At 41.2% G+C, this 26,335-nt stretch overlaps 2 protein-coding genes across 2 annotated transcripts; both read right to left on the bottom strand.

The window, feature by feature from the left end:
- Positions 1-1,351: 1,351 nt before the first annotated feature.
- On the bottom strand, positions 1,352-20,811 carry REG4 (regenerating family member 4; the record flags this gene model as incomplete). The annotated part of the gene is given in 5 exon segments (XM_082661194.1): positions 1,352-1,462; positions 3,331-3,468; positions 7,162-7,200; positions 7,204-7,259; positions 20,703-20,811. Coding segments are annotated over 5 exon segments (453 nt in total).
- A 2,222-nt stretch (positions 20,812-23,033) lies between these two features.
- On the bottom strand, positions 23,034-25,419 carry ADAM30 (ADAM metallopeptidase domain 30; the record flags this gene model as incomplete). The annotated part of the gene is given in 5 exon segments (XM_082661069.1): positions 23,034-23,327; positions 23,329-23,869; positions 23,871-24,079; positions 24,083-24,204; positions 24,510-25,419. Coding segments are annotated over 5 exon segments (2,076 nt in total).
- Between the last annotated feature and the right edge of the window lie 916 nt (positions 25,420-26,335).

Here is a 26,335-nt window from a genome sequence, read left to right as displayed (position 1 = left end):
CATCCTTTGCTGTCAGAAAGTTTTCTCACCCTTTTGTGCATATAAGCTTTATTCCTCAGACAACAGTAAACCCTGTTCCACATCCCTTTCCACCTGAGCCCCAGTATCTGAGTCCTCAGTCCAGGCTGTGTCCCTGACCCACCCCCTGGCTAGTGGGGGAGTCTTAGTGACACTGTGATGACTTTTTAAACCCACTGGGATGTTCTCTTTCATATCAAGTGTGCTTTTGATCTTTGACATTCTGTTTTCTTTTCATATCACTTATTAGCTGTGGTTCTCAAATAGGAGTGATTTTGTCCCCCTAGGGGACATTTAGCAAAGTCTGAAGACACTTTTTGTTGTAACAACCTGTGTCTGTGTGGATGCTACTGGCATCTGCTGGTTAGTGACTAGGGTATGCTCAACCTACAATGCAGAGGACAGGCCCCAAGACAAAGCATTGTCCACCCCCAAATGTCATTTGTACCAAGGCTGAAAACCCTAGCTTATTAGCATTAAAAAAGCAAAGACTTAAAAAAAAACAAAACAAAAGCAAAGAATGAAGGCAGGCAAGAGAAATGAGGCTGCAGAGACTGTGTGCAGCCTGCAGCCGAGGTTCCAGGCACTGCATCCTCAGAGAAACAAATGAGGAAATAACCCAGGCAAAGGCGAGGTTTCCAGGGCTCACGCGGAACCCTAACTATAAAGAAGCCAGAAAGGAGTCACATATATTTACTCCCTGTAGCCTGGTTTTCCCCAGATGTGACATATTTCCCCCTCATGGTATGTAACAGAATTTTAAGATAAACATATTTAAGAAGAAAAGTGAACGTAATTACTTTGCTGCACAGGAGTAATTAACACAGCATTGTAAATCAACTATGCTTCAATTTAAAAATGAGTTATTAAAAATCAAAAGAAAAGAAAGAAAAAAGTGAGTGGATTTAAAGAATATATTGATAACTGAACCGCTGGTACGGTGATATGGCAAAGATTGTAAAATGGTCGGTAAATAATGTCTGCGACAAGGCCGTTGCCTTGTAGGAAAAAAGAGTTGCTGGTGTTCGGGCTTCCCTGGTGGCGCAGTGGTTGAGAGTCCGCCTGCCGATGCAGGGGACGCGGGTTCGTGCCCCGGTCCGGGAAGATCCCACATGCCGCGGAGCGGCTGGGCCCGTGAGCCATGGCTGCTGAGCCTGCGCGTCCGGAGCCTGTGCTCCGCAACAGGAGAAGCCACAACAGGGAGGGGCCCGCGTACCGCAAAAAAAAAAAAAAGAGTTGCTGGTGTGAAATGGAGCAAAGAGGCGTCAATGTGCGTCTTTGCTCTTAATGGGAAAGGGAAGGAGCCGCGATTTGGCAAGAGATGCAATAGAACTTAACTGTTCATGGCGTTCATCTCAGCATAGTACTTGTTCCCACCCACGGACTTGCCAGACAGAGTTCTGTAAATATACGTGGCCCCATCGAGCCACGTCCACTGTTGCCCCTGCAAATGACAGGAGACGGGAGACATGTACACATCAGCCTGCCCACCTGCTCACAGCCCAGACCCATGTAAAACATGGTTCTCATTGTAAAAACTGGGAAAGCACAGAAATGTGTAAAGACGGGAAAATAAGAAAGTCACTCTGTTTAATCTCTAGGAGGAAAACATTACTAATCTTTTACTATATTTACTTTTGGTGCAATCATTTTTGTCTATCACAATAGTTTTATATACTGAAAAATGTGGTGGCCTTTAAAATATATATTCAATTGTGTAGCATCTTGCATTCCAAACATTTTTTAATGGTAAGAATGCACCATAATTTACCTTACTAATTCTCTTATTGATTGATGTTTACATTGTTTCCAATTTACAATTATTGCTAAGAATACTGCTATGAACCACTTTATTTGCAAAGCTGTTTCTGTACTTAAAATTATTCTTTAAAGCTAGCATCCCAGAAGTAGAATTAATGGCCAAAGGGCATGAATATTTTGAGGTTATTGATATTTATTGCCAAACTGCTTTCCAAAAACAGTTCAGTTGTAGGAATTTACATCCTCATTTACTGGGAAATTTCTCCTTATCCTTAAAAATATTATTCATTAAGACAAAGCAAAAGTCTAATAATCTGATGTCAAATTACATTGTTATTCTAATTTGCATTTCTTTGATAACTAGAGACATCGCACAATTTGTTAGACTGCTTATTAGCCTCAGTCATGAAGGTAAAAAAATTAAATTACAAAAAAAATCTGGTAGAAATTGATGTAACTATTTATCCTATCTCTGAATGAGAGAGCTCTGATTGATAGCAATGTGAATATATAAAAATGTAAAATTCATTGTATAAAATATATGTAACATCTATGGCAAAGTTTATCAAGAAACAGAAAGTCGAGCTTCCCTGGTGGCGCAGTGGTTGAGAGTCCGCCTGCCAATGCAGCGGACTCGGGTTCGTGCCCCGGTCCGGGAAGTCCGGAGCCTGTGCTCCACAACGGGAGAGGCCACAACAGTGAGAGGCCCACGTACCGCAAAAAAAAAAAAAAGAAAGAAACAGAAAGTCTGGGGTTTTTCTCCTTGTATTCTTTGTGGTTTTTTGGGTTAACATAGAAGTCCCACAAAGAATCTGTAAACTGCAGATCCCACATAGAGACCTCAGCAACCTTACATGTCATTTCTTACTATGAGGTATTGAGGTGGGTAAAATGAGGGACCAGTGAAGAAAGTTTAGGATAACATAAAAAACATGATAGCATCTAGCAAAAAGCTTAGCTGAAAGTTTCCAACTTTAACTCAAGATCTAATGGGGGTTTAACTAAGCTTGGTCTCCTAACGGGTCTGTGTGTGTGTGTGTGTGTGTGTGTGTTTATTTGTATATACCCATACATATTTACACAAACTTTTTTTTTTTTTTTTTTTTGCGGTACGCGGGCCTCTCGCTGTTGCAGCCTCTCCCGTTGCGGAGCACAGGCTCTGGAAGCACAGGCTCAGTGGCCGTGGCTCACGGGCCCAGCTGCCCCGTGACATGTGGGATCTTCCTGGACCGGGGCACGAACCTGCGTCCCCTGCATCGGCAGGCAGACTCTCAACCACTGCGCCACCAGGGAAGCCCCACAAAATTCTTTGTAAAGGCTCTGAAGAGCTGGTAATTTTGTGTTCAAAGATGTGGGAGAACTTTAATTAGATAGGTCTATAAGTGGAGGAAACTGTTTCCTCCCTAACCTTGAAGCTTTGGCCTCTATCAATCGGAGGCAGGTGACTGAAGAAAACCTGTTGTGTGTCAGTAGGCCTGGGGCTGTTTCCCAGAGAGGGGCTATCTACCTGGCTTTCCCAAGGGGCCATTTGTGGGCCAAGTCTGAGGTTACCTTCTGCAGGTCATGCAGGTAGATCCATATGGGCTTGTTTCTTTGACAGCCACCTATGTACGTTGCTATGGTGTTGGCTTCCTTTAAATTCAGGATAGATGCCAGGTGGGCTCCGTTTCCATACGACTGACACTCGAGCTGAGGGCAAGGAGGAGATGTGAAGTTTAAAAGCACAGCCCACAACCTAAATATCCATCGACAGAGGAGTGGATAAAGAAGATGTGGTATGTATACACAATGGAATATTACTCAGCCGTAAAAAAAATGAAATAGTGCCATTTGCAGCAACATAGGTGGACCTAGAGATTATCATACTAACCGAAGTCAGACAAAGACAAATATCATATGATATCTCTTGTATGTGGAATCTAAAAAAATGATACAAATGAACTTATTTACAAAACAGAGATAGACTCACAGAGTTAGGAAGCATACTTATGGTTACCAAAGGGGAAAGGGTGGGGGAGGGATAAGTTAGGAGCTTGGGATTAATATATACACACTACTATATGTAAAATAGATAACCAACAAGGACCTACTGTATAGCACAGGGAGCTCAATATCTTGTAATAACTTATGAGAAAAAATAATCTAAAAAAGAATATATATATGTATATATATGTAAAACTGAATCACTTTGCTGTACACCTGAAACTAACACAACAGTGTAAATCAACTGTATTTCAATAAAAATTAGAAAAAAAAGAAAAGCACGGCCCTCACTTCAGAACCCTAGAGCACCAGGCAACATGGGCACACACAGCCCCCACCTCCCCTTGGGATCTAAGCCCCACAGAAGACTTCCTGTCACCTTGGGAGAAAACACAACTGTCACAGGTGTCAGGCCTCAGAGGGGGAGGCAGCTCGAGGCAAGGGCACGAGCTTTAGGGTCAGTGGAAGTGCCTGGGGTCCTGGTCTTGCCTGTTTTTAGTGTATGTGACCTTGACAAGTCACTTCACCTCTCTTCCTTATCTGTAAATAGAGGAGATAATTAGGGCTACACAAGGGAGTTGTTAGGAGGATAGAATTATTATAATTTTATATTATAATACTGCACTTCAACAAACCTAAGAAACCACTGACTGTAAAATGTGCTGTTCTCTAACAAGACACTTACTGCCCAAATAAAGAAATCATTTTCTATATGCACATTTTATAGCTAGACAGAGCTATATACTTTATGCTCTTTGGGGGTTGTGTTACAGGATCTGCCTACATAATAACACAAATTAATTTAATAAAAACATGGTTTTGGCTGTGGTTGCTACTCTCATGTTTGCCTTTGAACTTGCTCAGGATTAGATGTGGTGACTGCTTAATGATAATTTACCAACCAGTTGATAATACCAGAATGTTTTTATACCCGTAATTTCTTTTTTTAATTTTAATTTCAATTTTATTTTTTAACATCTTTATTGGAGTATAATTGCTTTACAGTGTTGTGTTAGTTTCTGCCGTATAACAAAGTGAATCAGCTATACATGTACATATATCACCATATCTCCTCCCTCTTGAGTTTCCCTCCCACCCTCCCTATCCCAGGCCTCTAGGTGGTCACAAAGCACCGAGCTGATCTCCCTGTGCTATGCGGCTGCTTCCCACTAGCTATCTATTTTACATTTGGTAGTGTATATATATCAATGCCACTCTCTCACTTCGTCCCAGCTTACCCTTCCCCTTCTCTGTGTCCTCAAGTCCACTCTCTACGTCTGCGTCTTTCTTCCTGTCCTGCCCCTAGGTTCTTCAGAACCATTTTTTTTAAGATTCCATATATATGTGTTAGCATATGGTATTTGTTTTTCTCCTTCTGACTTACTTCACTCTGTATGGCAGACTCTAGGTCCATCCATATACCTGTAATTTCATTTGACTTTTAAATTTGTGATGCATGGAAGCTGGATTACCAGTCAATGTGTAGTGAGTGCACCAGTTACAAAAGATTCCTGGGACAGAAGAGGCAACAGGCTCCGTCTGTTTAAATGATGTTTCCCTTTCCTGTCAGTTCACACAGCTAGAACTCAGAACGCTGCCTCTTCTGTCCAAGATCGGGTCTTCCTGTCGTTTTAACTGCCACCTCCATCACCTCCAGGAGTCTTGTGAACTAAGATGCCAGCTAGGAACCAAGGAGCACAGCAGCCATGGTGTCAATTTCTCCGGTCCTTCCTGGCACCTTCTCTGCACTCTGGTTCAGGAGTGGTTAACTGTGCTAAGTAAGGCTTGGTATCAATCACGTGGATCGTTTTTGCCTTGAAAACCTGAATTGAGCATCCACCATGTGCCACAGGCTTTTTGCAAGTTCTTTTCATGAATCCTCCCAACAACCCCATGGGATAAAAGTGTTATCCCCATTTTACAGAAGAAAACTGGTAAAGCGAGGTAGAGCTGCAACTAATGTGTGGCAGAGCGTGATTTAAACTCAGGTCTATATTATTCCAAAGCCCTCCAGATGTCTTCTTCTTTGTTTTGGTAGGATTAGTGTTGGACTCTCCAGGGACAGGCAGTACAAACATCTGTCCAGGATTTCTCCAAGTTGCTTCCCAAGAACTGAGGAGAAGTCCACTGCTGTCCATGAGCTTTTTCTTCTTTCAGTGGACAGAATCCGGGAGGCCCTTTCTGTGTTTGGCTCTTTTTTTATTTTTTGCTATCATTCACATCTGCTTAGGAAAGCATTGCATTGGGGCCAACTTCCCTGGGTTTGCTCTGCTGGTTATTCTCGGTGTAATCTTGGGAAAGTCGCTTATGCTCATACTGCACTGCAATTTTTTGTTTAAATGTCACAATCTTGCATCAGTTCTGCACTTTTTTAATTTTATTTTATTTATTTAGTTATTTTTGGCTGTGTTGGGTCTTCGTTTCTGTGCGAGGGCTTTCTCCAGTTGCGGCGAGTGGGGGCCACTCCTCATCACGGTGCGCGGGCCTCTCACTGTCGCGGCCTCTCTTGTTATGGAGCACAAGCTCCAGGTGCGCAGGCTCAGTAGTTGTGGCTCACGGGCCTAGTTGCTCCGTGGCACGTGGGATCTTCCCAGACCAGGGCTCGAACCTGTGTCCCCTGCAGTGGCAGGCAGATTCTCAACCACTTTGCCACCAGGGAAGCCCAGTTCTGCACTTTTTAAGGCCAGAAAAGATCTTTGCATCCTCAGTAGCTATCACATGATAGGTGCTTCCTCATTCTGAGTTATTGATTTACAGGGATTCTGAGGCCATTCTGGGCCCAGATCACACCTCATTTCCCCACATAACTTCCCGGTCAGTGACTTCAGTTTAACAACCACAATTCAGAGACACAGCAGCACGACTCCCAACACTCTGAGGTAACTCAGTCTGACTGGCTATGTGGGTATCTCTTAGAAAAGCCTCAGTGAAATAGAACCAATACATTTGTTGGGTTATGGAGACAGTGAGGCCTTGCATTTGTCTGGAATGCTTCGCTCTCCGTCAGGTGGCTCTGAGGCTGTCTACACATGGCTCTTTTGCTGGTAAATCTTGTATGGCAATTCAGTTGTTCTTTCTGTAAGTTCCTCATCTCATCGTCTTTGGATTTATGTCTTTCTGTCTTTCTCCCTGACAGTGAACTCCTTGAGGGCAGGCTGTTCCTTGCTCATCCTCATGTCTTTGCAGCCCATCCAGGGTCTGGGCCTATAGCACATGCTCCATCAATGCTTACACAATTAAAGGAGTTGAGCACATAACCCTCTACTCTCCATTTCACCAGCCAGGTTACTTCTCAGGATGCCAAGGAAGGACCCTTGGCTCTGAGTTGAATGATACCTGGAGCTTTGGGTGGCCCCTTGCTTTAGAGAAGCCTCTCCAAGCAAGGGCCAGATTTCTTACCTCAGCATCAGACCAGTTCTTCAGCTTCTGGAAGTATCCCTAGCAACAGGACTTGTAGTAAAACCATCCAGTAGCACAGCTAGATCTCAGGATGATGGCTGCGCACAAACAAAAGGCAATTACAAGTTATGATGGCAAAAGGAAGCAATTCCCACACTTGAGCCAGTTTAAGACCTGGCTCCCCTTGAACGGAGGGAAGGCTAAGTGCCCTGGAGGAAGGATCCCTCCCTGCTGCCGAATCTTTATACTGTTAATCTCTCTCGTAGCCTTCTCCAAAGGGGACTGTGGGCTTTTACCAGAGTAACTGTGCATTGGGGGAAAGGAGGTAATCAGCTCTTTGAGGATTACTGGACACTGGCTCTGAACTGACACTAATTCCAGGAGACCCCAAACATCACTGTGGTCTGCCAGTCAGAGTAGGGGTTTATGGAGGTCGGGTGATCAATGGTGTTTTAGCTCAGGACTACTTCACAGTGGACCCAGTGTGTCCCCAAGCCCATCCTGCAGTAATCTCCCTGGTTATGGAATACATAATTGGAACAGACATCCTCAGCAACTAGCAGAATTCCCACACTGGTAGCACGATCAAACAGCTATAATTCAAGACCTCACAAGAGTGGATGAGGGGCATAAATTGGTAGTTTTAGGTATTACAAGGAGGGAGTGGTGTTTTGGCTAGGGGGATGCAGGACAGGTTAGATGGCAACTTGTCTGGAACTTGAGAATAGGGGGGCTGAAAGTCAGTAGCAAGGGGAGGGCAACATTTTAGGCAAAGGGGGCGGATGAGCAGAGGAATGGTGGCAGCAAGAGCAAGCACTTACGTTTGCCTTAACTGTAGGGCATCTGGCAAGCAAGCACTGTAGAAGAGAAGGAGACATTCAGGGCCCAGAAGCCAGGGAAGCTATGATCAAGAAAGGCACACGCTCCTCTGGCTAGTGGGCTGGTGAACGGGCCACATCACTGAAACTGAGGTTTCTGAAGAAGCGGAGATGTCTTGGAAACACAGAGGACCCAGATGATGAAGGGGTTGCCAAGCTAGGAAATTTGGACTTTGTGCCAGTGTGACTGCACTCCAATGCTCTTGGTGGGTACAGGGGTCTTTCCACCCCCAGTGCATGTTCACAGACATTTTTGTGGTCACATAGCATTTCCTCTCTCCCTACTGAGATGACACTGTTGTCACTTGCTTGCCCCACTCTTCTGTTCTACTTCATTCCTTGCCTATAAATCTCCAGGGGCTTCCTGTTGCTTTCAGATAAGCTCTCCGCTCAGTTTGACATTTAAAAGTGCTCACAACCTGGTCTTGTGGCCCTATTGAGACACAGCTTCCGGTGCAGAAGCCCCAGTTCTATCTTGGAACACGACACTCATTACTGACATAGATCCTTTGCTTGTGCTATGCTTTGTACCTGTGAATGGTGGACATTGACTAACCCAGCTGAGGCACAGCAGGCAAGGTTTCAAGGTGAAAACAGCTCTTTTGCCCCTTTCCTGTTTGCCCATTTCTGTTCCCCTTTAACCTTAAAAGAACTTAATTAGAGGAAAGAGCTCACTAGGCAATTTAACCTAACTCCTGACTTATGCTCTCTTGAATGCACACCGTGTCTTGTCTAACTTGCTGATTCTTTTCCTAGATAAAAAGAAGTAAGAAGTAAGAATGAAGCAGTTAAAAAATGACAAGCTCTCTATTCTCAACAGTCCCCTTAGCAATCCTGCAGTCTGACCACGCAGGCAAGGTAACATCTGAAGAGTCAGCCAGTCTGCAAGCAATGGGGAATGATGCAGAATCCAACTTCCTCTGTCAATGATTCATTGAGATTCTTCCTTCTTTTTCTCCTTTCAAAACTGTCATGGCTGAGCAGAATCTTCAGAGTTGGTCTCTGGACACAAGTCCACCTTCTCCCTAGATTACTGGCTTTTCTGATTAAAGCACCTTTCCTTTCTACTGACACTTGCCTCTCGAATTATTGGCTCTTGTGCAAGAAGCAACCGAACCTGGGTTTGGTAACAAAGTGGTACATCAAATGTACTAGGAACAAACAACATAGACACTCATGTGCTTAAATACCTCATCTTCTACCACCTTTAGAAATACAAACATCATTTGATGTTAAATAAAAAGAACGCCTTTATGCTGAGACAGGCTGGGATCTGGGACCCTTTGCTGCGGTGCTGCAATGCTTGCACCTGGACACACCTCTCCTCAAGCAACAAAATACAAAAATGCTGTATGGGACTAAACATAACTGCGTGCATACTCAGCTGGTGCAAATTCTGGACAAAAGATACAAAGAGACCAAAAAACCCAACTGCCACTTTTGAAGAGCATGGAGCAAAAGCAGGGGGTCAGGAGCAAAAGCAGGGTACTGCACATGCCCCTTGTACACAACACCACCTAAGGGGTGAGCAAAACACCTAAGCCACCCCTCTAGCCCAACCCCTGGACACACCCCTACCCTCACCGCATGTAAGGAACAAGCTCGCCCCCACTCAGGGAGCGAGCAAGCAAGGGGACCTGTTGTTTGTTCTCCACTACCCCCTGCTGCAGCAGGGTCCCTAATAAAGCCTTGCCTGAATTTCTTGTCTGGCCTCTGATGAATTTCTATTGATTAAGGAAGCCAAGAACCCTGGTCAGTAACAATGCCACTGTTGGTACTTCTGCTACCACTATCACCAGCTTCCATGTACAAAGTGCTTTCTTGCTGTCAGGCACTATGATAAGCAGTTTATTCATACTATGTATTTATCTTTTTTTAAAAACATCTTTATTGGAGTATAATTGCCTTACAATGCTGTGTTTCTGCTTTATAACAAAGTGAATCAGCTATACATATACATATATCACTATATGTCCTCCCTCTTGCATCTCCCTCCCACCGTCCCTATCCCACCCCTCTAGGTGGTCACAAAGCACCGAACTGATCTCCCTGTGCTATGCGGCTGCTTCCCACTAGCTATCTATTTTACATTTGGTAGTGTATATATGTCAGTGCCACTCTCTCACTTCGTTCCAGCTTTCCCTTCCCCCTCCCCGTGTCCTCAAGTCCATTCTTTATGTCTGTGTCTTTATTCCTGTCCTGCCCCTAGGTTCTTCAGAACCATTTTTTTTAAGATTCCATATATATGTGTTAGCATACAATATTTGTTTTTCTCCTTCTGACTTACTTCACTCTGTATGACAGACCCTAGGTCCATCCACCTCACTACAAATAACTCAATTTCATTTCTTTTTATGGCTGAGTAATATTCTATTGTATATATGTGCCACATCTTCTTTATCCATTCATCTGTCAATGGACACTCAGGTTGCTTCCATGTCCTGGCTGTTATAAATAGAACTGCAATGAACATTGTGGTACATGACTCTTTTTGAATTATGGTTTTCTCAGGGTATATGCCCAGTAGTGGGATTGCTGGGTTGTATGATAGTTCTATTTTTAGTTTTTTAAGGAACCTCCATACTGTTCTCCATAGTGGCTGTATCAATTTACATTCCCGCCAACAGTGCAAGAGGGTTCCCTTTTCTCCACACCCTCTCCAGAATTTATTGTTTGTAGATTTCTTGGTGATGGCCATTCTGACTGATGTGAGGTGATATCTCATTGCAGTTTTGATTTGCATTTCTCTAATGATTAACGATGTTGAGCATCCTTTCATGTGTTTGTTGGCCATCTGTATGTCTTCTTTGGAGAAATGTCTATTTAGGTCTTCTGCCCATTTTTGGATTGGGTTGTTTGGTTTTTTGATATTGAGCTGCATGAGCTGCTTGTATATTTTGGAGATTAATCCTTTGTCAGTTGCTTCATTTGCAAGTATTTTCTCCCATTCTGAGGGTTGTCTTTTTGTCTTGTTTATGGTTTCCTTTGCTGTGCAAAAGATTTTAAGTTTCATTAGGTCCCATTTGTTTATTTTTGTTTTTATTTCCATTTCTCTAGGAGGTGAGTCATAAAGGATTTTGCTGTGATTTATGTCATAGAGTGTTCTGCCTATGTTTTCCTCTAAGAATTTTATAGTGTCTGGCCTTACATTTAGGTCTTTAATCCATTTTGAGTTTATTTTTGTGTATGGTGTTAGGGAGTGTTCTAATTTCATTCTTTTACATGTAGCTGCCCAGTTTTCCCAGCATCACTTAGTGAAGAGCACATACCTATATTTAAATTCTGTTTTCTGCCTGATTCATAATAAATCTTTTAGCTACTTCAGGTCTGGGATCATGCCTACCTCATCTCTATAACCTTATGCTGAGGAGGTTTTAGTGCTAATCTGACCAGTGACCTAAGAAAGAGTAGTTGCTTCCAAACCTGCCCCTTTTCTTCTTAGATGTTTTCTTCTAGAGAACAAACAAGCTCACTCATATCTTTCTTTTTCCCAGACAAAAGCTTCACTTAACTTTTTTTTGTTGCTTGTTTTTTGTTGGTTTTTTGACATTTACCACTTTCTCAGGGAGAAATGTTTTACTTCTTCTCTTGGAAAAATTCATGCTCTAAACCCACTTGAAAGCATCTTATTGTCATCTATGTGATGATTCTACTTTGCTTCCTAAGAAACTCCTTCAAGTGGAAGCATGTACACTGATATATCTCTATAGACAGATGGTACATTGCTGAAAAGAGAAAGTGGTTAAAAATGTTTAGATCAAAGTGAATTTTCTGATGGAAAGTAGAAATATGACCTCTTGACATATATCCAGAAATATTCAGTAAGCACACATCAATTCATGACACACTAGTACAAATGCCCCATAAGATTTTCTGCGATGATTGATATGTCCTAAAGTGTGCTATCAATGCAGTAGCCACTAACCACATATGGCCATTGAGCACTTGGAATATGGCTAGTGAAAATGAAGAGTTGAATTTTAAATTTTATTTAATTTTGTCAATTAAATTTAAATTTAAACAGCTACATGTGGTTAGTAGCTACCACACTGGACAGGAAAGATCAAGAGGATTGGAGTGGATTTCTTACAGAAGCAGATTGATATGAAACAAAAGAGAATTTGTTCTTACTTTTGAGGGAGCTTAGAAACGGAGTGCAACTCTGTAGAAGTAAGTCCTGAGAACTTGAAGGAAATGTGAGAAGTTTTGGAGGAAAGCTATAGAACTTGGATTTGAGTCAAATTTAATTAGATCACCAAGCTGACACCTAGGTTACACTTCAGTTAGAAATCTTCATCATATCTGCAGGATGTTTTCTGACTCCAGTTTCCCTGATTGAACCTTGGATGGCAATGATCCTTTGCCTTCTTCTTCAAATGACCAATGAACTCCATTTTGAGTTGAATAGTAGAGCTTTTCACTGCTTCATCATTTGAGGTCAAGCAAAAATTGTCTCCAACTTTAGGATGACAGGAACTCACCTACTACCCATTTTAACTAATAAGGAGTTTCATACTTTACCCTTGGTGCCTACTGGAAGTTTATTGAAAAAGTCAGTTACTTTGTGAGAGGGCAGACAGCAGAAGCAAGAAGAACTACAATCTTGTAGCCTGGGGAACAAAAACCACATTCACAGAAAGATAGACAAGATGAAAAGGCAGAGGGCTATGTACCAGACAAAGGAACAAGATAAAACCCCAGAAAAAACAACTAAATGAAGCAGAGATAGGCAACCTTCCAGAAAAAGAATTCAGAATAATGTTGGTGAGGATGATCCAGAACCTCAGAAAAAGAATGGAGGCAAAGATCGAGAATATGCAAGAAATGTTTAACAAAGACCTAGAAGAATTAAAGAACAAACACCTAGAAGAATTAAAGAACAAACAAACAGAGATGAAAAATACAATAACTGAAATGACAAATACACTAGAAGGAATCAATAGCAGAATAACTGAGGCATAAGAATGGAGACACAGATATAGAGAACAAATGTATGGACACCAAGGGGAGAAAGTGGCAGGGGTGGGGTGGTGGTGGTGTGATGAATTGGGAGATTGGGATTGACATATATACACTAATATATATAAAATGGATACCTAATAAGAACCTGCTGTATAAAAAAATAAATAAAATTCTAAAATTAAAAAAAAGAAGAAGAATGAATAAGTGACCTGGAAGACAGAATGGTAGAATTCACTGCCATGGGACAGAATAAAGAAAAAAGAATGGAAAGAAATGAAGACAGCCTAAGAGACCTCTGGGACAACATTAAACACAACAACATTCACATTATAGGGGTTCCACAAGGAGAAGAGAGGAAGGACCTGAGAAAATATTTGAAGAGATTATAGTAAAAAATTTCCCTAACATGGGAAAGGAAATAGCCACTCAAGTTCAGGAAGCACAGAGAGTCCCAGGCAGGATGAACCCAAGGAGGAACATGCCAAGACACATAGTAATCAAACAGGCAAAAACTAAAGACAAAGAAAAAGTATTGAAAACAATAGGGGAAAAATGATAAATACCATACAAGGGAACCCCCATAAGGTTAGCAGCTGATTTCTCAGTGGAAACTCTACAAGCCAGAAGAGAATGGCACAATATATTTAAAGTGATGAAAGGGAAGAACCTACAACCAAGATTACTCTACCCAGCAAGGATCTCATTCAGATTAACGGAGAAATCAAAAGCTTTACAGACAAGCAAAAGCTAAGAGAATTCAGCACCACCACACCAGCTCTACAATACAAGAGAAGAAAAGGACCTACAAAAACATACCCCTAACAATTAAGAAAATGGTAATAGGAACATACATATCAATAATTACCTTAAACGTGAATGGATTAAATGCTCCAACCAAAAGACGCAGGCTCACTGAATGGATACAAAAACAAGACCCATATATATGCTGTCTCCAAGCGACCCACTTCAGACCTAGGGACACATACAGACCGAAAGTGAGGGGATGGAAAGAGATATTCTATGCAAATGGAAATCAAAAGAAAGGTGGAATAGCAATACTCATACAAGATAAAATAAACTTTAAAATAAAGAACATTACAAGAGACAAGGAAGGACACTACATAATGACCAAGGGATCAATCCTAGAAGAATATTTAACAATTATAAATATATATGCACCCAACATTGGAGCACCTCAATACATAAGGCAACTGCTAACAGCTCTAAAAGAGGAAATTGACAGCAACACAATAATAGTGGGGGACTTTAACACCTCACTTACACCAATGGACAGATCATCCAAACAGAAAATTAATAAGGAAACACAAGCTTTAAATGACACAATAGACCAGCTAAATTTGGTTGATATTCATAGGACATTCCATCCAAAAACAGCAGATTACACTTTCTTCTCAAGTGCGCACAGAACATTCTCCAGGGTAGATCACATCTTGGGTCACAAATCAAGCCTCAGTAAATTTAAGAAAATTGAAATCATATCAAGCATCTTTTCTGACCACAACACTATGAGATTAGAAATGAATTACAGGGGAAAAAATGTAAAAACACAAACACATGGAGGCTAAACACTACGTTATTAAATAACCAAGAGATCACTGAAGAAATCAAAGAGGAAATCAAAAAATACCTAGAGACAAATTACAACAAAATCACGATGATACAAAACCTATGGGATGCAGCAAAAGCAGCTCTAAGAGGGAAGTTTATATCAATACAAGCCTGCCTCAAGAAACAAGAAAAATCTCAAATAAACAATCTAACTTTACACCTAAAGGAACTAGAGAAAGAAGAACAAACAAAACCCAAAGTTAGTAGAAGGAAAGAAATTATAAAGATCAGACTGTAATAAATGAAATAGAAACAAAGAAAACAATAGCAAAGATCAATAAAACTAAAAGCTGGTTCGTTGAGAAGGTAAACAAAATTGATAAACCATTAGCCAGACTCATCAAGAAAAAGAGGGAGAGGACTCAAATCAATAAAATTAGAAATGAATTTCTAATGAATTAGAAAGTCATTTAGGAGAATGAATTCATGTAGGAGAAGTTACAACAGACACTGCAGAAATACAAAGCATCCTAAGAGACTACTACAAGCAACTCTATGCCAATAAAATGGACAACCTGGAAGAAATGGACAAATTCTTAGAAAGGTATAACCTTCCAAGACTGAACCAGGAAGAAACAGAAAATATGAACAGACCAATCACAAATAATGAAATTGAAACTGTGATTAAAAATCTTCCAACAAACAAAAGTCCAGGACCAGACGGCTTCACAGGTAAATTCTATCAAACATTTAGAGAAGAGCTAACACCCATCCTTCTCAAACTCTTCCAAAAAATTTCAGAGGAAGGAAAACTCCCAAACTCATTCTATGAGACCACCATCACCCTGATACCAAAACCAGACAAAGATACTACAAAAAAACAAAACTACAGACCAATATTACTGATGAATATATATGCAAAAATCCTCAACAAAATACTACAAAACAGAATCCAACAACACACTAAAAGGATCATACACCATAATCAAGTGAGATTTATCCCAAGGATGCAAGGATTCTTCAATATATGCAAATCAATCAACGTGATACACCATATTAACAAAATTGAATAAAAACCATATGATCATCTCAATAGATGCAGAAAAAGCTTCTGACAAAATTCAACACCCATTTACCATAAAAACTCTCCAGAAAGTGGGCATAGAGGGAAACTACCTCAACATAATAAAGGCCATATATGACAAACCCACAGCAAACATCATTCTCAATGGTGAAAAACTGAAAGCATTTCCTCTAAGATCAGGAACAAGACAAGAATGTCCACTCTTGTCACTATTATTCAGCATAGTTTTGAAATTCCTAGCCATGGTAATCAGAGAAGAAAAAGAAATAACAGGAATACAAAATGGAAAAGTAGAAGTAAAACTGTCACTGTTTACAGAAGACATGATAGTATACATAGAGAATCCTAAAGATGCCACCAGAAAACTACTAGAGATAATCAATGAATTTGGTAAAGTAGCAGGATATAAAATTAATGCACAGAAATCTCCTGCATTCCTATACACTAATGATGAAAAATCCAAAAGAGAAATTAAGGATACACTCCCACTTACCAAAAAAAAGAATAAAATACCTAGGAATAAACCTACCTAGGGAGACAAAAGACCTGTATGCAGAAAACTATAAGACACTGATGAAAGAAATTAAAGGTGATACAAACAGATGGAGAGATTTACATGTTCTTGGATTGGAAAAAATCAATATTTTGAAAATGACTATACTACTCAAAGCAATCTACAGATTCAGTGGAATCCCTGTCAAATTACCAATGGCATTTTTTGCAGAACTATAACAAAAAATCTTAAAATTTGTATGGAGACACAAAAGACCCCGAATAGCCAAAGCAATCTTGAGAAAGAGAAATGGAGTTGGAGGAATCAGGCTCCCTGACTTCAGACTATACTACAAAGCTACAGTAATCAAGACAATATGGTACTGGCACAAAAACAGAAATATCAATGAATGGAACAGGATAGAAAGTCCAGAGATAAACCCACGCACATATGGTCACCTTGTTTTGATAAAGGAGGCAAGAATATACAATGGAGAAAAGACAGCCTCTTCAATAAGTGGTGTTGGGAAAACTGGACAGCTACATGTAAAAGAATGAAATTAGAACACTCCCTAACACCATACACAAAAATAAAGTCAAAATGGATTAGACACCTAAATGTAAGACTGGACACTGTAAAACTCTTAGAGGAAAACATAGGAAGAACACTCTTTGACATAAATCACAGCAAGATTTTTTTTGATCTACCTCCTACAGAAATGGAAATAAAAACAAAAATAAACAAATGGGACCTAATGAAACTTAAAAGCTTTTGCACAGCAAGGGAAGCCATAAACAAGACAAAAAGACAACCCTCAGAATGGGAGAAAATATTTGCAAACAAATCAGCGGTCAAAAGATTAATCTCCAAAATATATAAATAGCTCATGCTGTTCAATATTTTAAAAACAAACAACCCAATCCAAAAATGGTCAGAAGACCTAAATAGACATTTCACCAAAGTAGACATGCAGATGGCCAATAAGCACATGAAAATCTGCTCAACATCACTAATTATTAGAGAAATGCAAATCAAAACTACAATGAGCTATCACCTCACACCAGTTAGAATGAGCATCATTAGAAAATCTACAAACAACAAATGCTAGAGAGGGTGTGCAGAAAAGGGAACCCTCTTGCACTGTTGGTGGGAATGTAAATTGATACAGCCACTATGGAGAACAGTATGGAGGTTCCTTAAAAAACTAAATGTAGAATTACCATATGACCCAGCAATCCCACTACTGGGCATATACCCAGAGAAAACCATAATTCAAAAATACACATACACCCTAATGTTCATTGCAGCACTATTTACAATAGCCAGGTCATGGAAGCAACCTAAATGCCCATCGACAGATGAACGGATAAAGAAGATGTGGTACATATATATAAGGGAATATTACTCAGCCATAAAAAGGAACGAAGTTGGGTCATTTGTATAGATGTGAATGGATCTATAGACTGTCATACAGAGTGAAGTAAGCCAGAAAGAGAAAAACAAGTATCGTGTATTAACGCATATATGTGGAACCTACAAAAATGGTACAGATGAACCAGTTTGCAGGGCAGAAATAGAGACACAGATGTAGAGAACAAACGTATGGACACCAAGGGGGGAAAGTGGCAGGGGAGGTGGTGGTGTGATGATTTGGGAGATTGGGACTGACATATACATATATACATACATATATATGTATATTTTATATATGTATAAAATTGATAACTAATAAGAACTTGATGTGTAAAAATAAAATAAAATTCGGAAATTCAAAAAAAAAGTCAATTACTTTTTCACAGCTAAACATTTTAGTACTGTTAGACTGGCATGGAAAAAGAACCTCAATCAGGCAGGGGCAGGGGAGTGGGGAGTACCTAACGGAATAATCAGAGAAAGAGATTTTTTAAAAAGGTGCTTTAAGAGAATGTGAAAATAAAGTCTGGTAGAGGGATGTGGAAAAATCTGAAGTGATTATATAATGAGGAGAGTCTTGAAATGTTTTCCAGTCCTAAATCCTGAGAAAACAGCCTAAACCCCTCATTATTTTAAGAAACTATTGAAGAGTTCCTCCTTGCCCCCCTAGGGTGCAAATTTTTACAGCCCTGGACATTATCATATTATATTTGATGGAGATATTGACCATGAGTACTGTTGCAAGCAAGCCCTGTAATATCCCACGATACTGGAACAAATCCTATCAGTGTGAGAGAAGAAATGAGTCACCGAGGAGGTGTTCATTATCTTTTACAACCAGTCTGGAGAAACCCTTATCTTGACGACAATAGAGTTTATGGCCACCCACTCATCCCCAATGTAGGAGACAGGTGGTATAGAGGACTCTCCCCTTCTCCACATTTCCTGGGCAATCTATTCTCTATATTTGTGACAAGCTCTGCTTTCTACAAAGCCTCAGGTGATTTGCTTAAGAAGCACAATGGAAGTTATGTCACAGAATTTTAAATTGAAAAGTCTGTACATGATTAACTCTCTTCTTCATCCTTCAGTGCATTCATCCCAGGCTTTATCTCATCCGTGAACCCTGCCCTAAACCAGCCCCTCCTTTGTAATAGCATTCCCCTCATTGTATGGAAATTATTTGTTCGTGGGCCAGATGCCACTCTCAAGAACAGGGATGTGACTTAATCTCTATCTTGGGCACTTGGCACTTGGGTGGTGCTCAAAATGTGTTTGCTGGACCAAACTCAATATATTAAAATCTGTACAACAGTGCTTGTCACTTAGAAGATACACAATATATGTTAGCTTCCATTTTCTATATTTTCTGAATAATATGCATATGTAGAGGTGTGAAAAGATTGTAATAATAGCAAGTACTATAATTCATTTTTAAGGGGGTTGTCTTCAAAAATATTACCTTGATAAGCAAATTGGAGTGAAAAGTAAGACCCTAAGAAAATTTATTAGTAGGATGGAAGCATAAAACATACACAGGCATACCTTGGAGATATTGTGGGTTCGGTTCCAGACCACCGCAATAAAGCAAATATCACAATAAAGCAAGTCACATGAATTTTTTTGTTTCCCAGTGAATATAAAAGTTATGTTTACACTACACTATTAAGTATGCAATAGCATTATGTCTATTATGTACAAACCTAATTAGAAAATACTTTATTGCTATAAAATGCTAAGGAGCACCTGAGCATTTAGCGAGTCATAATCTTTTTGCTGGCGGAGGGTCTTGCCTCAATACTGATGGTGGTTGACTGATCAAGGTAGTGGCTGCTGAAGGCTGGGGCTGCTGTGGCAATTTCTTAAAATAAGAAAGAATGAATTTTGCCGCACTGATTGACTCTTCCTTTCATCAATCATTTCTCTGTAGCATGTAATGCTGCTTGATAGTATCTTACCCACAGTAAATCTTTCAAAATTGGAATCAATTGTCTTAAACTCTGCCACTGCTTTGTCAACTAAGTTTATGTAATATTCTGAATCTTCTGTTGTCATTTCAACAATCTTCATAGCATCATCTCCAAGAGTAGATTCCATGTTAAGAAACTACTTTCTTTGCTCATCCATAAGAAGCAACTCCTCATCCATTTAAGTTTTATCATGAAATTGCAACAATTCAGTCACATCTTCAGGCTCCACTTCTAATTCTAGTTCTCGTGCTATTTTCACCACATATGCAGTTACTTCCTTCACTGAAGTCTTGAACTTCTCAAAGTCATCCATAAAGGTTGGAATCAACTTCTTTCAAACTTCTGTTAATATTGATGTTTTGACCTCTTCCCATGGATCACAAACGTTCTTAAATGGCATCTAGAATGGTGAATCCTTTCCAGAAGATTTTCAACTTACTTTGCCCAGATCCATATATATGGCAGCTATAGCCTTATGAAATGCATTTCATAAGTAATAAGACTTGAATGTTAAAATTACTTCTTTTTTAACTTTTTATTTTATATTGGAGTATAGCTGATTAACAATGTCATGTTAGTTTCAGTTGTACCGCAAAGTGATTCAGTTATATGTATACATGTATCTATTCTTTTTCAAATTGTTTTCCCATTTAGGTTGTTACATAATATTGAGCAGAGTCCCCTGTGCTCAATGGGCTACAGAATGGATTTTGTGTTAGCAGGCATGAAAACATCATCTATCTCATTGTACATCTCCAGCAAAACTCTTGGGTGACCAGGTGCATTGTCAATAAGCAGTAATATTTTGAAAGGAATCTTTTTTTCTGAGCAGTAGTTTTCAACAGTGGGCTTAAATATTCAGTAAACCACACTGTAAATAGATATGCTGTCATCCAGGCTTTGTTGTTTCATTTATAGAGGAGAGGCAGTGTAGATTTAATATAATTCTTAAGGGCCCTAGGACTTTTTGAATGGTAAATGAGTATTAGCTTCAACTTAAAGTCACCAGCTACATTAACCCCTAACAAAATTCAGCCTGTCCGTTGAAGCTTTGAAGGCAGGCATTGACTTCTCCTCTGTAGCTATGAAAGTCCTAGGTGGCATCTTCTTCCAACAGAAGGCTGTTTTGTCTACATTGAAAATCTGTTGTTTGGTGTAGCCACCTTTATTACCTATCTTAGCTAAATCTTCTGGATAACTTGCTGCAACTTCTACATCAGTACTTGTTGCTTCACCTTGCACTTTAATGTTATGAAGACAGCTTCTTTCCTTAAACTTCATGAACCAACCTCTGCTAGCTTCAAACTTTTCTTCTGCAGCGTCCTCACCTCTCTCAGCCTTTGGAGAATTGAAGAGATTAGGGCCTTGCTCTGGATTAGGCTTTGATTTAGGGAAATGTTGTGACTGGTTTAATCTTCTACCCAAATTACTAAAATTTTCTCCATATCTGCGATAAGGTAGTTTCTCTTTCTCATCATTTATGTGTTCACTGGAGATGCAATTTTAATTTTCTTTAAGAACTTTTCCTTTGTATTCATAATTTGACTAACTGTTTGGTGTAGGAGGCCCAGCTTTCAGTGTGTCTCAGCTTTCAACATGCCTTCCTCATTAAACTTAATCACTTCTAGCTTTTGATATAAAGCGAGAGATGTGTGACTCTTCCTTTCACTTGAATATTTAGAGGTCGTTGTAGGGTTATTAATTGGCCTAATTTCAATATTGTTATGTCTCAGGGAATAAGGAACCCTGAGGAGAGGGAGAGAGATGGGGTAACAGTGGGTCTGTGGAGTAGCCAGACATACACAGTATTTATTAAGTTCACTGTCTTATACAGGTACAGTTTGTGGTGCCACAAAACGATTACAATAGTAACATCAAAGATCACTGATCACAGATAATCGTAAAAATATAATAATAATTTAAAAGTTTGAAATATTGCGAGAATTACCAAAATGTGGCAGAGACATGAAGTGAGCAATAGCTGTTGGAAAAATTGCACCAATAGATTAGCTCGAGGCAGGGTTTTACAGGGTTTTACATCCAATCTGTAAAAAAAAAAAAAAAACAAAAAAAACCATAACTGCAAAGCTCAATAAAACAAGGTATACCTTGTATCTAAATATTTCTGCTTCTGAGCAATAAACGTGAAATTTAGTGAAGGGGAGCATAAAAGAGAAGTGACAAATCTATTAACAGTATTGAGGCTATAAGCACATGTCCTCTTTTTTTAGGATATTTTCTGATGATGGCCAAGCTTGAAAAATGTTAAAATTATGATCACCACAAAGATGGGGTTATTTCGGTGTTACTCCTCTGAGTAATAAGAGTCCCCAGATAGTCCAAGGGGACCACTCTTTATTGTGAGCCTCCCACACCTTCTTTAGTTAGAAGAACTATGTGGCTAAGAAAAGAGGAGATTGGGGTGGGGTACAGTGGACCTGCAGTGCTGCCTGGGGAAGGTGAGGGAACAGCAGGAGGACTCAGCCCAGAACAAGACCAAAACACTTGGGCTCACACAGGTCTGGGGTGACGAGACCCTCGCTGAGCAAGAAGTGGCCACTGACTCCTCTGAAGGGGCCACTCAGTCCTCCTTTCCTCCCAGGCAAAAGGGTGGGGGAGAACACTTGGAGGCAGACCTGGGTGTACTTGGGATGGAAGGTATTCCTCACTCCCCTCTGATCTCCTTAGGGGTGTGGCAAACCTGGGGCCAGATGTCCCCCAGCACACATTCACAAAAGACTTGCCCCTGCAAGCAGAAACCCAAAGCACAGAATTCTGTTAAGATCCTTGTCCTCAGGACACTGACAGACCTTGTCATCATTTGTAGACTGTGGTGCAATGCAAGAGTTACGGTAGATTAGAGTCCTCAACCCAGCTGAGGTCAACCCAAACACTGAGTCAGAGATCACACTTCTACGGAGATACAGTGAACCATACAGTGACTATAACAGCAGAAGATACTTAACTGAGGGACACACACCCCTTGCAAACTATCGCATTCTATATATAAAATGTGGTAGTTACCATTTATGGTTCAGCACGGGGCAGAGACACACAGGATTTCATGAAGGAGGCAGAGGGAAAAGCAGACAATGGTTTTGTTTGCTGGGAACTGAGAGACAGGACTCTACTCTGAAATCCACTGTAATTCTATGAAACGCACAGCATTCTGTGTTCGAAAAGCTGTTAGGGCATTCTTTTAAGGATATCCAAAACTTGATCACAAACCAAGGGGAAAGTGAAGCAGGAAAGAAAAATGCACTGATTTGTTTCCAAACCAAGAATACCTTTTATTTACTGATCAAAACCTCAAAGAACATTAGGTAAAATAAATTGAAGGAAGAAGGAAGAAGTGTTTGGATAAATGAGAAGCTTGTTCAATTTATGACCCTGTGTAATAGAGTGACAGTGGATTGCCTGATTGCTTTTTTGGTTTCTTGATCATTTTGGTCTTGAATTGTTCTGCTCCAGTGTTAATTGGTGGTGTTTCTTTCTCTTTGGATTTATAAGCTTCCTATGATTTTCCTGAAAAGCACAACAATCACTGAGATAATTAAGAAAATCAGGCGCATTAACATAATGGACACGACCTGAAGTGAGGCGGGCACCTCCCTCTTTAGGGGTCCTGGAGGCCCACTGTCAACGCTCCCTCCATACCCCCACTCCTCACAGAATGGAGGGGCCCAGACATACATGCAGTGGCAGTTTTTGTTACTGTTGCAAACGCCTCGGCCGTTGCAATTCTCAGGCAAACAGTCAAAATTCAGGACTGAGCTATTCACACAATTTCTATTAAAAACATATCCGCTCCTTACCACAGAAGGTACCATCACTTATCACATCCAGGTCAGGTAACCCCATAGGTACCATGGCTAGATGATAGCCAATGCCCCAGCACATGAGATTTTCTTCATGCAGGTGAGTGGAAATTAGAATAGTATGATCTTGCATATCAGGGACGGTTTCGACATTTATACACTGTAGCCTGCCACATAATGCCTTTTCTCTGGGACACTTCTCATACTGACGAACTCCTAAAATACCACAGTTCCCATATTGGTCACCTATTACATTAACTGCATCGTAGCATTGAAGAGGAGCCCCCATGGCATCAGCTCCAAAAATATTTGGACACTGCACAGTTCTGGATTGGCAGCCCTTTCTGACACAACGGGCTCTGTACTTGCACGGAGTTCCATCCTGCTTATATGCGTCACTTGGGCAGAATGCTGAGGTCCCACTGCAGTGCTCTGCAAGGTCACATTCATTTTCTTCCCCCCGACACGTATATCCAGATGGACGAAATTGACAGTTATGACAGCAACGTCCAGTGCTACAGGGCACCTTCTTTGAATTTACAATCTGGCTGACAACATGGGTCTTCTTTACAGTCCTCTCTTGAACCACAATCACATTCCTCATTCTCTTCCACAATTTTGTTTCCACATCTCTTTACCACATAACCTAATCCTGGGATATCCGGTAGACAGTTTAATCCTGAACTTACATGCGAATAAAATTCGGCATAACTACAATTACTAAACCCAGTTCATCCAGTGCCCATGATGCAACTATGCCTACCCTTACATTGGCAGTATTTGTAATCGTGGATCATTCCCACACTATGGCCCAGAGCATGAGTCGTCCAACTGGCAGGTCCAAGGATATTTTTATCTAGAACAGAACGTGTAGATCCAGAAGGCAATGTACTACATACACTTCCCCAGTGCCGTGAAAGCGCATCACTAAACTGTTTTTTTGTTGTTTGTTTTTTGGGGTTTTTTTGCCATACGCGGGCCTCTCACTGCTGTGGCCTCTCCCGTTGCGGGGCACAGGTTCCGGACGTGCAGGCTCAGCGGCCATGGCTCACGGGCCCAGCCGCTCCGCGGCATGTGGGATCCTCCAGACCGGGGCACGAACCCGTGCCTCCTGCATTGGCAGGCGGACTCTCAACCACTGCGCCACCAGGGAAGCCCCACTAAACTGTTTTTTAAGGTATAGGTGTGCCCGATCTGCTGGAATCCGACGACTCAGGTCACGTGATCTGTATTGCACAAACTGGCCTAAAACTTGTGATATCACTGGGGCATTAAGTGCTATTTTGTCTCTGTCTGTCCATACTTCCATAGCTAATAGTTGTATTCTCGTACGGACATCTTGAAAGTAAGAGTCTGCAATTGCAGTCAGAAGAATGGCATCATTTATGACTTGAGTAAGTTTGGAGTTCAAATATAAATACCTACTGTTATCAAAGACCAGGGCTAATTCCAAGTACTTTTGGTGCATATATGCCTCACTAAAGTCATGTATCCTAGCCCTGTTCTCATGCTCAGCCAACTGCTCTACTGTTTCATCATCAGTTGAGCCACAGATCTGATTGGGAAATTCCTCCTCTTTCTTTAGGAGATATATGACATGTTCAAAATTGGAAGAGGCTCTGAGGGGCTCGATTTGGTAATGGCTGGCATTGACTTTCAGTATGCCTCGGAGATCCCCCATGCATGTACTTAAAGTAGCTTTAGAATCCTGATTTCCTTCAACCAAGCCCATATGGTTGCAGTCGCTGGGTATATAAGGGTGATCCTCCAAGAGCCTCTCCTGTTCTGTGAAGGAGAAAACCTGCAGATTCCGGGGCAATAGAAACCTCTTGGGCCACAGGTGGAGGATGTGGTTCTTGCCTTTTACCTGCAGGAGGTAGGACACGTGCTTGGCCACACCCTGCTCCCCTCCATGGAAGCTCAGCTTCTTGGGGACGGTGATTTCATAGGAGTCAAAGCCCCATTCGGGGTGAAAAATTAAATCCTTGCCAAGAGAGTCAACCAGGAGCACGGGCAGGACTAGCAAGGGGAGCGAACGGCCTGGGCAGAGGAGCGTCCTCACTGACCTCATGGCAGAGCCTGTTCCCAAGTGAGTCAGTCCCTGCCACTGGGGCCTTGCGACTCAGACTTCCAGGGACCGCCGCTAGAGGCGCGGGACTAGTGAGTGCGGAGCTCCCTGAGCCCCCGTGTGGGAGCGCATCCTCGGTCCAAGCTGGGTCAGGCTCAGTCCAGCGGATTTCCACAGCAGGTGCACGCCCTGTCCAATGCATCTAGTTCGTTTTCTGGGCGGTGCCGTTGCGCGCACGTGCAAGAATCCAGGGAAGGTGCGCGAGAATAAAATGAAAAGCGAGGCTATTTGCACGAGGGGTGGAGAAGGGCAGAGAACGGGTTGGGGAAAAGGAGAAGGAATAAAGAATAAGAGGAACTACGGAGCACTTGTTAAAGGCTCACTGTATCTTGGGCCATTTCTTCTGTTTCTATAGGCCTTAGGACACACCTGATTTTTCCATGGGTTGAGTGGGATATTTTAAAGCCCGTTGTGTCCACTTCACAGTTAAAATCATTTCCACTTTTCTGCTGAGCTCGCTTGAGGCAAACAGAAAGATCACCGGAGCCAGCAAGAGTATCACCAGAGCCTGAGAAAATCAGAGGAGACTCCACCTCCCCACCCCCACCCCGGGCAGCTCCTGTGGTCAACAGGTGAAATACCGAGCAGAGTTCAATAAATGCTGAATTTAACAAAAGGAGGTCTTGGTCACTTTAGTGTGAACGGTTAGGGGAACTGCTGAGGAGCCACATGCCAGAAGGTTGTGATGTGAAAGGGGGATTCAGAAGGGAGATCACAAATCCAGACCACACGTTCAAGAAGTTGGATGTGAAAAGAGGGAAGAAACACAACAGTGGCTGGAGGGTTCTAGGGAGTTTCGGATTGTCATGAACAAACTGCTATATATAAAATAGATAACGTGCTGTATAGCACCAGGAAC

This window comes from Grampus griseus (genome assembly GCF_964374135.1).
Source record: "Grampus griseus genome assembly, chromosome: 1".
NCBI classification, from domain to species: domain Eukaryota; kingdom Metazoa; phylum Chordata; class Mammalia; order Artiodactyla; family Delphinidae; genus Grampus; species Grampus griseus.
Note: the sequence above shows the minus strand (reverse complement) of the source record. Positions and strands in the feature narration are given on the sequence as shown.